Source organism: Rana temporaria, chromosome 8 (genome assembly GCF_905171775.1).
Source record: "Rana temporaria chromosome 8, aRanTem1.1, whole genome shotgun sequence".
NCBI classification, from domain to species: Eukaryota; Metazoa; Chordata; class Amphibia; order Anura; family Ranidae; genus Rana; species Rana temporaria.
The window spans coordinates 180,627,840-180,644,620 of record NC_053496.1 but is presented as its reverse complement, the minus strand read 5'-3'; the positions used below and the strand labels follow the sequence as shown (position 1 = coordinate 180,644,620).

Here is a 16,781-nt window from a genome sequence, read left to right as displayed (position 1 = left end):
TTTTATCATCGCTACAATTTAGAATGAAAAACGGAAAGACATCAAAGCCGAGCATAAAGAGGAAGAAGAAGAGGAGAGGTTGGTGAGTGGAGATCAGCAGTCTATGGAGGAGAGAGGTCCTCTGTATTCCCAGGAATTTCCCAAGAAAACCCCCAGTTATAAAGAGACTGATCAGGTAGATGGGACTGGGGAAAAAAATAAAAAAAACTTTTTATGAGAGGACATTTATCATTGTAATCTCCCTATTTATAAATATTTGGGGTTTAGGGTGAAGAACGGAAAGACATCAAAGTTCAGGTTAAAGAAGAAGAAGAAGAGAGGTTGGTGAGTGGAGATCAGCAGTCTATGGAGGAGGGGGAGATGATTATGGAAAGTAAACAGGAGGAATCTTCTCTACATAAGGACACAAGTAAGTCATAAATATTAAATGAAAACCGTCCACATTTTAATTTTACTTCTCCAAGTATAAATCATATATTTACATTGTTATATGGATTAACAGAGTTACTGAGTATATTAAAGCATGTACCCTCGCCCAAAAAAACCTGACCTTGGGGCAAGTCTGCCATTGATCATTGTTTTCGGTGTATGGGATTTTTTTATATTTCATGATTTCTCTTGCACAGGTCTGGTGGAAGTTTGATAGATTCACTTTAAAAATGTTTTATGCCGCGTACACACGGTCGTTTTTTGTGATGAAAAAAAAACGACATTTTTTGAAAACGTCATTTAAAATGACCGTGTGTGGGGAAAACGTCGTTTACATCTTCTGAAAAACGACAAAAAAAAAATTCGAACATGCTTCAATTTTTTTGTGTCGTTTTTCAAAACGTCGTTTTTTTGTGTCATTTAAAATGATAGTGTGTGGGCAAAACGACATTTAAAACCCACGCATGCTCAGAAGCAAGTTATGAAGCGAGCTTGAATGGAACAGAGTGCCGTCGTACGTGCTAAACGTAACCGCGCTTTGCTAGAGCATTTTGAAAAAACGATGGTGTGTATGCTACGTCGTTTTTTAAAATGAAGTTTCAAAAACGTCGGTTTTTTTTCATCACATAAAACGTTGTTTTTTTCTATCACAAAAAACGACCGTCTGTACGCGGCATCAGGCTCTGCTGTGCACATTGTATAGTTTCCCACAACTGCTCTACACCATATGAATAGTATATCTTTGATATGTTATAAAGAATAAGTGGAGGAAAGTCCCATTCTTCACCATAACCTTGTCATCAATACATAAATACTATTGCTTAGTATGATTTGGGTGTTTTGTATCATTTGTATTTGTATTGTATTGTTTGTATTTGTAGTTCTCTGTTATTATTGCACCCAATCCAATGCCAGATCTCTGGGAACGTTTTGAAAGCTACACACAGATCTATGACTTCTGAATACAAGATGTATAAGAACAGATATGACTTCTATTAAATATTGCTTTCCAGCAGATGGACGGTGTTTCTGGTATATAAATACTTCGGAAGGACATCTTATTATATCTCCAGATTGTAAGGCAGAAGATACCGACATTCCACAATATTCTCCCAAAGTCACCTGTGGTTGGTTGGTTAGATCATCAGATCCTTCCAATCCTGAAGAATCTTCTTATAAATCCCATACTATGACCTCAGATGTCCATCCAAGTTCTCACAGTGCTGGTAGATCACCAGATCCATCCAATCCCCAGAAATCTTCCGCAGGAGAGCGTTCATTCTCATGTTTAGAGTGCGGGAAAACTTTCATTCAGAAATCAGCCCTAGTTTCCCATCAGAAATATCATACAGATATACGTTCTCATTTATGTTCAGAGTGCGGGAAATCTTTCAAAGGAAAGACAGATCTTTGTAGACATCAGAGAATTCACACAGGTGAGCGCCCATATTCGTGTTCAGAGTGCGGGAAATCTTACACCAGACAAGGATCACTTTTGATACACCAGAGAGTTCACACAGGTGAGCGCCCTTATTCGTGTTCAGAGTGCGGGAAATCTTTCACCGGCCAAGGAACACTTTTGATACACCAGAGAGTTCACACAGGCGAGCGTCCTTATTCGTGTTCAGAGTGCGGGAAATCTTTCTGTCACAAAAAAGACTGTGATATACACCAGAGAAATCACACAGGTGAACGCCCTTATTCATGTTCAGTGTGCGGGAAATCTTTCACTCGGACAGCACACCTTGTAAGACACCAGAGCGTCCACACAGATGTGTATCATTATTCATGTTCAGAGTGTGGGAAATGTTTTCGTGATAAAGGACAACTTAATATACACCAGAGAAATCACACGGGTGAGCGTCCATTTTCATGTTCAGAGTGTGAAAAAAGTTTCATTCGGAAATCAAACCTAGATTCCCATCAGAAAAGTCACACGGATATACGTCCTCATTCATGCTCAGAGTGCGGGAAATCTTTCACTCAGAAAGGAGACCTTGCTAGACACCAGAGAGTTCACACGAGGGAACGTCCTTATTCATCTTCACAGTGAAGGAAGCCTTTCAATAAAAAGAGAGACCTTCGTAGATGTCAGAGAATTTAGCAGTGAGAGTCATTTTTTTATGGTCAGAGTGTGGGAAAAAAAAGAAAAAATGTACAAAAAATTGCGCCAAGTGAGAGAACCTATAAGAAAGCAGCTATACACTACAATTAGACAAAATTGAGAACAAAGTGAGAGAAATAAAGTGTAGCGCTAATATGGGTGAAGGAATAACCTATATAAAGGTTGCATGTGGTGAACACAGGGCCAGATCCACAAAAACCGGGCGTAACTTAACTTTTCCCATTTAAGTTACACCGCCGCAAAATTCCCAAGTTAGTGCCCGATCCACTTACCTGGAAATTTTCAGCGGTGTAACTTAAATCCGTCCGGCGCAAGGCGGGCCCAATCGAATGGGGCGAGTCCCATTTAAATTAGGCGTGCTCCCGCGCCGGACGTACTGCGCATGCTCCGTCGGGTAAATTACCCGACGTGCATTGCGCTAACAGACGTCGCACCGACGTCATTTGCTTAGACGTTAATGTAAATGGCGTCCAGCGCCATTCACGGACGTCTTACGCAAACGACGTTGAGGTTTAAATTTCGACGCAGGAACGACGGCCATACTTACCATGGCTTAGTCAAATAGGACTCAGCCCTAGTTTTACGCGACGCAACTCGACGGAAACTACGTAGATTTAGATCGACGGGACGTTCGGGGATTGCCGTAAGTCTTCATTTGCATATTCTACGTCGGCCTCGCTACCTAGCGGCCGGCCTAGAATTGCATCCTTAAGATCCGACAGTGTAAAACTATTACACCTGTCGGATCTTCTGCCTATCTATGTGGAACTGATTCTGTGGATCAGTCGCATAGATAGAAACAGGGATACGACGGCGTATCAGCAGATACGCCGTCGTATCCCTTTTGTGGATCTGGCCCACAATACCTATGACAGTGATGTCAAAAGTAACCAAAAAAAAAAAAGATTATATATTCAAAAACAGTGAATCAAACATAGTACATATGCTGTGAACATAGAAAATGTGTGAATTGACCTAGGACAGCCAGCACTGATGGCAAATGAGTCCTTTTGTATTTGAAATCCAAAGCTGGAGAATACAGAACAAATGCTCAGGTGGATAGCCCAATAGAGGGGTCTGGTTCCCAATATAGAAAAGGCTTAGTATGAAGTCCCAATAGATGTGGTGTGATGATAAGATGTCACCCGGGAGTGCCTTCACCAATGGGCAGGGGGAGAATTGAATACTCTTACCATCACGGGTGGATCCAGATCACCATACGGCGGTGGATCGGCAACGCTTAATCACACCATAAGGCAACACGAACTGGAACCGTGAGACGTCTCCTTCTTTGGCCAACAGGCTAGTGAATGCTCCAACGGAAAAAATCCAATGTTGGTCCACCAAACCGATGTTAAGATTTCAGCAGGACTTATAATGGGGCATATAAAAAGAAAAAGGCTTCCACATAGTGTATTACTGGAAAAACTGGCAAAATGTATTTAAAAATACTGCTAAATAATAAAAACTATAAGACAAGCCAAAAACAGCAAAAAAGTCCACAAATGATGACGTATAAAGATGTGCAAAATGGCAAGGATTACAAAAATAGCAAAAATTTCAAACTCACATGAAAAATGTTTGCAAACAAATAAAAGGAAGCAGAGAGGGTAGTAGCATGACAGAGCAGCTGGTGCTGGCGTACAAATCTGACGCGCTTCGTCTAATAAGACATCAACTGGGGTGATGTCTTATTAGACGAAACGCGTCGGGTTTGTACGCCAGCACCAGCTGCCCTGTCACACTACTACCCTCTCTGCTTCCCTTTATTCATTTTATTTGTTTGCAAATAAATTTCATGTGAGTTTGAAATTTTTGCTATTTTTTTAATCCTTGCCATTTTGCACATCTTTATATGTCATCATTTGTTTTTGGCTCATCTTATAGTTTTTATTTTTTGGCCGTAATTTTAAATACATTTTGCCAGTTTTTCCAGTAATACACTATGTGAAAGCCTTTTTCTTTCTTTTTCTTTTTATATTCCCCGTTATAAGTCCTGCTGAAATCTCAACATCGGTTTGGTGGACCAACATTGGATTTTTTTCCATTGGAGCATATGTACTATGTTTGATTCACTGTTTTTGAATATATAATCGTTATTTTTTTTTTATTTTTTTTTGGTTACTTTTGACATCAGAGTGTGGGAAATGTTTCATGTGCAATAAACAACTTTTTGAACCCCAGAAACTTGAGCATCCTTTCCCTTGTTGAGCATGAGGCAAAGGTTTCCTTGAAAAGCTTTCGGAGAATGTAGTGTGGATGGTGGAGGAGAGCTGTCGGAGAATGTAGTGTGGATGGTGGAAGAGAGCTGTCGGAGAATGTAGTGTGGATGGTGGAGGAGAGCTGTCGGAGAATGTAGTGTGGATGGTGGAGGAGATCTGTCGGAGAATGTAGTGTGGATAGTAGAGGAGAGCTGTCGGAGATTGTAGTGTGGATGGACGAGGGCTGTCGGAGAATGTACTGTGGATGGTGGAAGGAGATCTGTCGGAGAATGTAGTGTGGATGGAGGAGAGCTGTCAGAGAATGTAGTGTGTATGGTGGGAAGAGAGCTGTCAGAGAATGTAGTGTGGATGATGGAGGAGAGTTGTCGGAGAATGTAGTGTGGATGGAGGAGAGCTGTCGGAGAATGTAGTGTGGATGGTGGAGGAGAGCTGTCAGAGAATATAGTGTGGATGGTGGAGGAGAGCTGTCAGATAATGTAGTGTGGATGTGAGAGGAGATCTGTTGGAGAATGTAGTGTGGATGGTGGGGGAGATTTATCGGACAATGTAGTGTGGATGGTGGGAGGAGAGTTGTCGGAGAATGTAGTGTGGATGGTGGAGGAGAGCTGTCGGAGAATGTAGTGTGGATGGTGGGAGGAGAGCTGTCGGAGAATGTAGTGTGGATGGTGGAGGAGATCTGTCGGAGAATGTAGTGTGGATGGTGGAGGAGAGCTGTCGGAGAATGTAGTGTGGATGGTGGGAGGAGAGCTGTCGGAGGATGTAGTGTGGATGGTGGAGGAGATCTGTCGGAGAATGTAGTGTGGATGGTGGAGGAGAGATATCGGAGAATGTAGTGTGGATGGTGGAGGAGAGCTGTCAGAGAATGTAGTGTGGATGGTGGAGGAGAGCTGTCGGAGAATGTAGTGTGGATGGTGGAGGAGAGCTGTCGGAGAATGTAGGGTGGATGGTGGTGGAGAACTGTCGGAAAATGTAGTGTGGATGGTGGAGGAGATCTGTCAGAGAATGTAGTGTGGATGGTGGAAGAGAGCTGTCGGAGAATGTAGTGTGGATGGTGGGAGGAGATCTGTCGGAGAATGTAGTGTGGATGGTGGGAGGAGAGCTGTCGGAGAATGTAGTGTGGATGGTGGAGGAGAGCTGTCGGAGAATGTAGTGTGGATGGTGGAGGAGAGCTGTCGGAGAATGTAGTGTGGATGGTGGAGGAGAGCTGTCGAAGAATGTAGTGTGGATGGTGGAGGAGAGCTGTCGGAGAATGTAGTGTGGATGGTGGGGGAGAGCTGTCGGAGAATGTAGTGTGGATGGTGGGAGGAGAGCTGTCGGAGAATGTAGTGTGGATGGTGGGGGAGAGCTGTCGGAGAATGTAGTGTGGATGGTGGGAGGAGAGATGTCGGAGAATGTAGTGTGGATGGTGGAGGAGAGATGTCTGAGAATGTAGTGTGGATGGTGGAGGGGAGCTGTCGGAGAATGTAGTGTGGATGATGGGGGAGAGCTGTCAGTTTCAGTTTGTTTTTTATTCTCATGTTTTTTCCACAATTATAAACATTAACATGCTGTCAAACTGATGTTTTTTCAAATTTTTATTTTTTGTAAATATTTTAACAAAAATAAAATCGGTGTGTGATTATAGAGAAATGGGTCCGTTGTGTATTGATTATAATAATATTATTCCTATAATCCTATGAAAGCAAAATTCAGAAAGTAAAATGGAGGTCCGTTGCCCCAGTAGTTTCAGTTTCACATACTGTATATATTACATCCCCAAAACAATCTGGTACATGTACTTATGGTGCTAATCTCGTACGAGCTACTGGTGTTCACTGGTTCTTCCCTTTTAGTACCGACGACGCCAGTCACCCAAGCAATAGTTTTCTGATCAGTCATGGACCTTACAGCTGAAGATCATGAGGCAAGTCTCTAAGCAGTCTAATGCCCCATACACCTGATCGGAATTTCCGATGGAAAAAGTCAGAAGGACTTTTCCATCGGAAATCCCGACCGTGTGACCCCATTGGAGTAATTCCATCGTAAATTCCGATGAATTGCATCGGAGTTTAGATAGAGAAGGTCCGAGGCAACGTTCTGAGCAGTCTAAGGGCTCACTGCTGGGGACCATCAGGCAAGGGTCTGAGCAGTCTAAGGCCTCACAGCTGGGGACCATGAGACAACTCTCTGAGCAGTCTAAGGCTGGCCATACAGGGTCTAATTTCGAAATAATTTTCTTTTGAAAATCAGAAAATGTGTGCGTTTTGTGATCCGATGGTGCCACCATTAATTTCAGAACTCGACCAACCAAGCCTTCAATTTCACCTCATAATGCTACAGAAAATAATTTTCGTGGCTGGGAATCTTCTTTTCTTTCCGTGAATTTTCTTTTGTTGCACGTGCGCATTGCTTTTTCGATTACATTTCTCACACGATTCTCCCATCATTGATTAGAAAATTTTCCAAAAATTTACAACATGTCCGATTACTCAAATTCGATGGCCGCACGAATATCGGCTGTTGCTGCTGCCCACTAATGGTGCGAAATACGAACGAAAATTCTGAAATAAGATTTTTGAAAGAGAATTCTTTTGAAATTTGACCCAAGTATGGTCTGCCTAAGGCCCCGTACACACGGGCAAACATGTACGATGAAAACGGTCCGCTGGACCGTTTTCAGCGTACATGTCTGCCCGGAGATTTCTGTATGATGGCTGTACACACCATCATACAGAAATCCGCGCGTACTCGATACGCGGCGACGAGGCCACGCCGCGGCGACGTGCGCGGCCCTGGCAGTTCAATGCTTCCACGCATGCGTCAAAGTCATTCGACGCATGCGAGGGATGGCGGCCGCTCGGACATGTACGGTAGGTCTGTACAGACGACCGAACATGTCCGACGGACAGGATTCCGGCGGGCATGTTTCTAAACATGTTTAGAAACATTTGCCCGCTCGAAAAAGGCCCGGCGGGCAAATGTACGCTGGAATCCTGTCCGCTCGGCCCTACACACGACCGAACATGTCTGCTGAAACTGGTCCGCGGACCAGTTTCAGCAGACATGTTCGGTCGTGTGTACGGGGCCCAAGACCTCACAGCTGGGGACTATGAGGCAGATTTCTGAGCAGTCTAAAACCTCAAAGCTGGGGATCATAAGGCAGGTTTCTTATCAGTCTAAGGCCTCGTACACACGACGGGACATGTCCGATGAAAACGGACCGTTTTCAGCGGACATGTCCGCTGGCGGATTTTGGTCTGATGGCTGTACACACCATCAGACCAAATTTCCCGCGGACAGCGAACGCGGTGACGTGGCCGCGCCATCGCCGCGACGATGACGCGGCGACGTGGGCGACCCTGGAAGGTCAATGCTTCCACGCATGCGTCGAATCACTTCGACGCATGCGAGGGCTTTCGGCCGAGCGGACATGTCCGGTGAGACGTACAGACGACCGAACATGTCAGGCTTCCAGCGGACATGTTTCTTAGCATGCTAAGAAACATTTGTCCGCTGGAAAACTGTCCGATCTGCCGGAAAATTGTCTGGTCGGCCGTACACACGACTGAACATGTCCGCTGGCGGATTTTGGTCTGATGGCTGTACACACCATCAGACCAAATTTCCCGCGGACAGCGAACGCGGTGACGTGGCCGCGCCATCGCCGCGACGATGACGCGGCGACGTGCGCGACCCTGAAAGGTCAATGCTTCCACGCATGCGTCGAATCACTTTGACGCATGCGAGGGCTTTCGGCCGAGCGGACATGTCCGGTGAGTCGTACAGACGACCGAACATGTCCGACCGACAGGCTTCCAGCGGACGTGTTTCTTAGCATGCTAAGAAACATTTGTCCGTTGGAAACCTGTCCGATCCACCGGAAAATTGTCCGGTCGGCCGTACACACGACCGAACATGTCCGCGGAAACTGGTCGGACGGACCAGTTTCAGCAGACATGTTCGGTCGTGTGTACGAGGCCTAAGGCCTCAACGCTTGGGACCATGAGGCAAGTCTGAGCAGTAAGGCAGTGTAAGGCCTCACAGCTGAAGAACATGAGGCAAGTCTCTGAGCTGTTTAAGACCTTACAGCTGGGGACCATGATGCAGGTTTCTGAGCAGTCTAAGGCCTTACAGCTGTGGACCATGAGGCAACTTTCTGAGCACTGTAAGGCCATACAGCTGGGGACTGTAATGGACTAGGCAGGACTTGTTTGGCTGAAAAACTGGAAAGGTTTATTTGAACAAGAATACAGGATTTTATACACTTGAAAAAGAGGTTCTCCCCTTCTGATCATATTACCCTAACAATACAAACTATAACCAGAAACATAAATTAACATGAACTAATTAACTAGTCATTTATCCAGCCTAGGTGGCTCAGATGTCTGACCTTTCAGGTCAGACTTGCTGTATTCTAGCATGCGCCGTTCGTGAAAGAATCCCAGTGCGCATGCTCGAAATTACGGCGCAAATCGTCAATGCTTTAGACGTGGACGTAATTTACGCAAAGCCCTATTCGCGAGAACGACTTACGTAAACGATGCAAAATTCGACGCTGGTCCGACGTCCATACTTAACATTGGTTGCTCCTCATATAGCAGGAGCAACGTTACGCCGGAAAAAGCCTTTCGCAAACGACGTAAAAAATTCCGCCGGGCGCACGTACATTTCTGAATCGGCGTATCCAGCTCATTTGCATATTCTACGCTGAAATTGACGTAAGCGCCACCTAGCGGCCAGCGTAAATATGCAACTAAGATACGACGGCGCTAGAGACTTACGCCAGTCAGATCTTAGGCAAATTTTGGCGTATTTTGCTTTCTGAATACAGAAAGAAGATACGCCGGCGCAGATTTGCATTTACGCGGCGTATCAATAGATACGCCGGCGTAAATTCTCTCTGAATCTAGCCCCATAAGTCAGGTTCCTTTGGTATATGGGTGCCTTATGATAAGGCACAACTGATGTTAACCAGTGCAATCTCCAGAACACTACACAAGGATTATTTTAGAGTCATTACTCAAGTCCGTAGGACAGCTGCCACCTTTTAGCTTCCGCCGCACACAATCTAGTGATTGAGACAGTCCTGAACCCTTGTGGTGAGGTACTACAATGAGCTTCTAACAAGGTCCATCCAGGCCCTAAGCCCTGGCACCGCTGATGCCTCTAGAACAGCTGCATAGTCCATGGGCTGGCTTAGGGCAGAAGTTCCTCAGGTTTTGGAACCCCCTCCTATGGAGAGAGAACCCAGTTCTCCAGGGCTTCAGACTATTTATGCCATGGTCACTCCTTTCCAGGATTTGATGGAGAGTGATAAATATTGAGGCTGGATAAAAATATCAAGGCTGGTTATTTGAATTTTCTCTCCCTAAGCTCTAGAGGCAGGTGAGTTTCATGAATAAGGTTTCTCCTGGTTCTTAATCGTGTCTTAGGCCTTCCTTCTGCATAACTACAATCTGGCCAGCATCCCTTTGTTCTGGAACTGCACTCATAGTCTCTGTTCCGCTGTTGTACACAAAAAACTCTTGCATTAGAGACAATAAACATAACCAAATCAAAACGCACGCGCAAGAGGGTTGCACTGTTATGTGGCGGAACCTGTAGTTCATCACTGAGATGTTGGTGATAGGGGTGTCCCCTTCAAATGTCACATTCCAAGGGACAAGGTGTGCTGCATCATGGGATGTGGTTCACAGTACAGAGCGTCAAGTGGCGATACAGTTACACCAGGTGTACTGCTCACTTCTAATTCGGGGGCACTGCCTTAATGTTAAATTCACATGAACGTGGCTCCTCCTTGTCCCAAGCAGTCAACGCAAAGACTGGAGGAGGAGGCCCCGTGTGCATGGGCGAATTGGCCCTGCTCACAAGTGCATTTTTAAAACTCAATGCAGAGACAATCTTGCCCACCAGGGCGGCGCTATAGTTGTCCTAGGTAACCTCTGGCTCTGGCCCCCAGAGATTTATGGAGGTTTTCAGAGACACCTTTGCTTAAAAAGACACTGTTGCCAGTACAGATAAAACATCTTGTTCTGCCACATCTACGTAACTCGGCATTTGGTTTATATGACACTGGTGCATGCACAGAGATAGTAGACATGATATTATTACCTCTCCCACCCCACTATACAGCACACTGCATAGAGGTAAGTCTATCTCTACATAGACCACAGTGGGTCCCCCAACTGGGTCCTTCCACCTCATCACAGACAGTATTACTGTCAATCTCTTTATTTTTTATTTTGTTTTTTATTATTTAGTTTTACATTTATAAATATTAAAACATAGGCATAGGAGAGCTGTCGGAGAATGTAGTGTGGATGATGGGAGGAGAGCTGTCGGAGAATGAAGTATGGATGGTGGGGGGAGATCTGTCGGAGAATGTAGTGTGGATGATGGAGGAGAGCTGTTGGAGAATGTAGTGTGGATGGTGGAGGAGAGCTGTCGGAGAATGTAGTGTGGATGGTGGGAGGAGAGCTGTCAGAGAATGTAGTGTGGATGGTGGGAGAAGAGCCGTTGGAGAATGTAGTGTGGATGGTGGAGGAGAGCTGTCGGAGAATGTAGTGTGGATGATGGGAGGAGAGCTGTCAGAGAATGTAGTGTGGATGGTGGAGGAGAGCTGTCAGAGAATGTAGTGTGGATGGCGGGGGAGAGCTGTCAGAGAATGTAGAGTGAATTGTGGAGGAGAGCTGTCAGAGAATGTATTGTGGATGATGGGAGGAGAGCTGTCGGATTATGTAGTGTGGATGGTGGAGGAGAGCTATCGGAGAATGTAGTATGGATGGTGGAGGAGAGCAGTTGGAGAATGTAGTGTAGATGGTGGGGGAGAGCTGTCGGAGAATGTAGTGTGGATGGTGGAGGAGAGCTGTCGGAGAATGTAGTGTGGATGGTGGAGGAGAGCTGTCGGAGAATGTAGTGTGGATGGCACAGGGAGAGCTGTCGCAGAATGTAGTGTGGATAGTGGAGGAGAGCTGTCGGAGAATGTAGTGTGGATGGTGGAGAGGAGATCTGTCGGAGAATGTAGTGTGGATGGTGGAGGAGAGCTGTCGGAGAATGTAGTGTGGATGGTGGAGGAGAGCTGTCGGAGAATGTAGTGTGGATGGCAGAGGGAGAGCTGTCGCAGAATGTAGTGTGGATAGTGGAGGAGAGCTGTCGGAGAATGTAGTGTGGATGGAGGGGAGAGATGTCGGAGAATGTAGTGTGGATGGTGGGAGGAGAGCTGTCGGAGAATGTAGTGTGGATGGTGGAGGAGAGCTGTCGGAGAATGTAGTGTGGATGGTGGGAGGAGAGCTGTCGGAGAATGTAGTGTGGATGGTGGGAGGAGAGCTGTCGGAGAATGTAGTGTGGATGGTGGGAGGAGAGCTGTCGGAGATTGTAGTGTGGATGGTGGAGGAGAGCTGTCGGAGAATGTAGTGTGGATGGTGGAGGAGAGCTGTCGGAGAATGTAGTGTGGATGGTGGAGGAGAGCTGTTCAAGAATGTAGTTTGGATGGTGGAGGAGAGCTATCGGAGAATGTAGTGTGGATGGTGGAGGAGAGCTGTCGGAGAATGTAGTGTGGATGGTGGAGGAGAGCTGTCGGAGAATGTAGTGTGGATGGTGGAGGAGAGCTGTCGGAGAATGTAGTGTGGATGGTGGAGGAGATCTGTCGGAGAATGTAGTGTGGATGGTGGAGGAGAGCTATCGGAGAATGTAGTGTGGATGGTGGAGGAGAGCTGTCTGAGAATGTAGAGTGGATGGTGGGAGTAGAGCTGTCGGAGAATGTAGTGTGGATGGTGGAGGAGATCTGTCGGAGAATGTAGTGTGGATGGTTGGAGGAGAGCTGTCGGAGAATGTAGTGTGGATGGTGGAGGAGAGCTATCGGAGAATGTAGTGTGGATGGTGGAGGAGAGCTGTCTGAGAATGTAGAGTGGATGGTGGAGGAGAGCTGTCGGAGAATGTGGTGTTGTTTTTTATTAGTTAGTTTTACATTTATAAATATCAAAACATAGGCAAAAACAATTTTTTAATTTTTTTTATGGTCTGGATTGTAACTCAAATATATTCTACATTTGTAATCATGGATGTAACATAAGAGAGGAGGCAGGAGGCAGCGGGGACAATGATGATACATAACGTAAACTGCAGTATTTATATTTAACACAAGGTGGCGATCTCACTTGGAACACACAGACAGGAAGTGATGTTAGGTACAGACAGGAAATGATGTAAGGTACACAGACAGGAAGTGATATAGGAGTATAAATTGGGAGTTCCCAGAAAAAAGAGACGTTGAAGGGAAGTAGAGAGGAGACATTGCTGGAACTGGCTGGAGAGGAGGTAATAAGATATTATTTTCTATTTCCACCCAGTAACCCCCCCCGTCATGTCTGACCTTTTCCTCCATAGTCACTGTGATGTCTTTTATGGTTTATAGACCATCCTAAATATAGAGCTATTTACCCAACTGTCCATCCAGAGCCTCTGGTTTATAGACCGGATACATCCTAAATATAGAACCATTTATCCAACTTTCATAAAGCTGTCTTGGGGTAGTGCTCACAGGAGAGGTGAGAGGTGCCGGGAATTCTGGGACATTATCCAGTAACAGACAAGGGATGTGTCTGGATGGTGACTGTATCATTGTGTGTGTCAGGTTCCTATAAGGCGTCAGGATGTCACTGTCTATTTCTCCATGGAGGAGTGGGAGTATTTAGAAGGACACAAGGATCTCTACAAGGATGTCATGATGGAGAATCAGCCGCCCCTCACATCACCGGGTAAGAGGAGACTTTATTGTAAAGGAGAGAGCAGTACGGAGGGTCCACTTAGATCCCCCATCATCTGATAAACACATAGAAACACTGGCCAGGATTCACAAAGCACTTGCGCCGACGTATCTCGAGATACGCCGCGTAAGTGCAAATATGTGCCGTCGTATCTGTCCGCCGTACCCACAAAACAAGATACGCCTGAAAATAGGCTTCATCCGACCGACGTAACTTGCCTACGCCAGCGTAGAGTGGGCGCATATTTACGCTGGACGTATTTGTCGCTCCCATTGATTTTCTATTCACATATGCAAATGAGGGAGATACGGCGATTCACGAACGTCCGTCTGACGCAGTGCGCGTAAAGTCATACGTCCGGCGTAAAGTTATGCCCCATAAAGGAGGTGTAACTCAGCAGCATCCACTCAAAGGGCTGCACCAGGGAACACAAACTGACGTATTTTACGTAGTTTACGTAGGACGTGGATATGACTAGGCGTAGGTTACGTTCACACCGCAGGCAGTGATCCGACGTATCTTAGGCAGTTGTTCCGACGTATTTGTGAGAATGCGCACAGGGATGCGTCCACGGGACGGCGCATGCGCAGTTGGCGATTCGTATTTGTCTGGCGCTCGGCCCATCATTTGCATTGCCCACTTCCACTTATGCCGACTTACGCCTTGGAAACCCAGCGCAGATTTGGGAGGGAGTGCTTTGTGAATTCAGTGCTTGCCTCTCTGCGCTGCGTCGGCATAGCGTAAAGGAGATACGCTACGGCGGCATAAATATGCGCCAGTGACTGTGAATGCGGGCCATAGTATTCAGTCAGTGTGTGTGTGTGTGTTTCCTACGGAAGGATCCAGTAATGGGGAACCCCCCAGAGAGATGTCCCCATCCTATGTATTCCACCATCCGTCATCATGATCAGATAGATGGGACTGAGCATGTAGACCATAAAAAAAAATTCTAAGCTATGATGGAACATTCTATGTAATCTCTTGGTCTTCTTTTTTTTTAATAAATATATTCTATCATCTTTGGGGTTTAGGGTGAAGAAGTGAAAGACATCAAAGTTGAGGTTAAAGAGAAAGAAGAGACGTTGGTGAGTGGAGATCAGCAGTCTATGGAGGAGGGTTGTCCTCTGCATTCCCAGAATTCTACACAGGAAGATACCAACTATACAGATAATAATCAGGTAGATGGGACTGGGCAATAATAACTCAAAAATAATTCTACAAGTGGACATTCATAATTTCTTATTATTGACAGCAGTGTTTCCAGATGTTATATTTTATCATCTCTGGAATTTAGAATTAAGAACGGAAAGACATCAAAGCTGAGAATAAAGAGGAAGAAGAAGAGATGTCGATGAGTGGAGATCAGCAGTCTATGGGAGGGGGAGGTCCTCTGTATTCCCGGGATTCCACACAGGAAGGTCACACCATCCCCCACCATCATCAGGTAGGTGGAACTGAGCATGTAGACCTAAAATGTATTGTAAGCTATTAGATGATATTCTATGTAATCTGATCATCTTTTTGTATAAATGTATTCTATCATCTTTGGGGTTTAGGATGAAGAAGTGAAAGACATCAAAGCTGAGATTAAAGAGGAAGAAGAAGAGACGTTGGTGACCAGACATCAGCAGTCTATGGAGGAGGGTTGTCCTCTGTATTCCCGGGATTCTACACGGGAAGATCAGAACTATACAGAGAATGATCAGGTAGGTGGGACGGGGCAAAAATAATTCTATATGAGGACATTCTTCTGTGTCATCTCTTATTGGCAGCAGTGTTTCCAGATGTTATATTTTATCATCTCTACAATTTAGGGTGAAGAACGGAAAGACACCAAAGCTGAGCATAAAGAGGAAGAAGAAGAGAGGTTGGTGAATGGAGATCAGCAGTCTATGGAGGAGGGGGAGAAGAATATTAAAAGTAAACAGGAGAAATCTTCTCTACATATGAACACAAGTAAGTCATAAACGATAAATTCAGAAACGGATCACATTTTAATTTTATTTCTCTAAGTATAAATTATGTATTTACATTGTTATATGGATTGAAATATATCACATGTCCATTAGGTTAAAAGTCCTTGCCAGATAAATGTAACTATATATTTCTCACACTACCAAGTGTTCCCAACAAACGTCATGTTCCCAACAACTGAGGAGGAGATACTGTACACCATATGAAAGGTCCATCCCCATTCCTCAATATAACGTCATGTTCCCAACAAATGAGGAGGAGATACTGTACACCATATGAAAGGTCCATCTCCATTCCTCAATATAACGTCATGTTCCCAACAAATGAGGAGGAGATACTGTACACCATATGAAAGGTCCATCTCCATTCCTCAATATAACGTCATGTTCCCAACAAATGAGGAGGAGATACTGTACACCATATGAAAGGTCCCTCTCCATTCCTCAATATAATGTCATGTTCCCAACATATGAGGAGGAGATACTGTACACCATATGAAAGGTCCATCCCCATTCCTCAATATAACGTCATGTTCCCAACAAATGAGGAGGAGATACTGTACACCATATGAAAGGTCCCTCTCCATTCCTCAATATAATGTCATGTTCCCAACATATGAGGAGGAGATACTGTACACCATATGAAAGGTCCATCTCCATTCCTCAATATAACGTCATGTTCCCAACAAATGAGGAGGAGATACTGTACATCATATGAAAGGTCCATCTCCATTCCTCAATATAATGTCATGTTCCCAACAAATGAGGAGGAGATACTGTACACCATATGAAAGGTCCATCTCCATTCCTCAATATAACGTCATGTTCCCAACAAATGAGGGGGAGATACTGTACACCATATGAAAGGTCCATCTCCATTCCCTCAATATAACGTCATGTTCCCAAAAAACGAGGAGGGGATACTGTACACCAGCCATCACTAAATGGCGGCCTGTGGTCCGAGTCCGGACCGAGTGACGCTTCTTCCGGGACTGTCAGTATAATCATAAATGTCTGCAACCGTTTGTTTGCTGGGACCGTGGGTTTCCGCAGCAACCATTGACGCTGTGTGCGCCCACCCCCTGCTCCTCACCGCAGGTCTCGGAGTTGAAAAGCTTGCACAGCCGCGCGTAGGGGTACAACGTCACGTGCGTGCCCCGCCTCCCCTGCTGCTCGCGGTTCCCGGTGTTCTGGCGAGATAACACCTGGTCCTGACTCTATTTGCGAGTAGGGGTGTGATGACACATGAGCGCCCCGCCCCACTGCTACTCGCGGTTCTCGGGTCCTG

General features: G+C 45.5%; 1 protein-coding gene across 2 annotated transcripts in view; it reads left to right on the top strand.

The window, feature by feature from the left end:
* LOC120910000 (zinc finger protein 436-like) overlaps window positions 1-16,781 on the top strand; it is a 59,106-nt gene that overhangs the window by 39,239 nt on the left and 3,086 nt on the right. For both annotated transcript variants that reach the window (XM_040321821.1, XM_040321820.1), the window contains exons 4-5: window positions 15,077-15,226; window positions 15,335-15,476. In XM_040321821.1, the coding sequence (XP_040177755.1) occupies window positions 15,077-15,226; window positions 15,335-15,476 (292 nt within the window). The remainder of the gene's footprint in view (window positions 1-15,076; window positions 15,227-15,334; window positions 15,477-16,781) is intronic.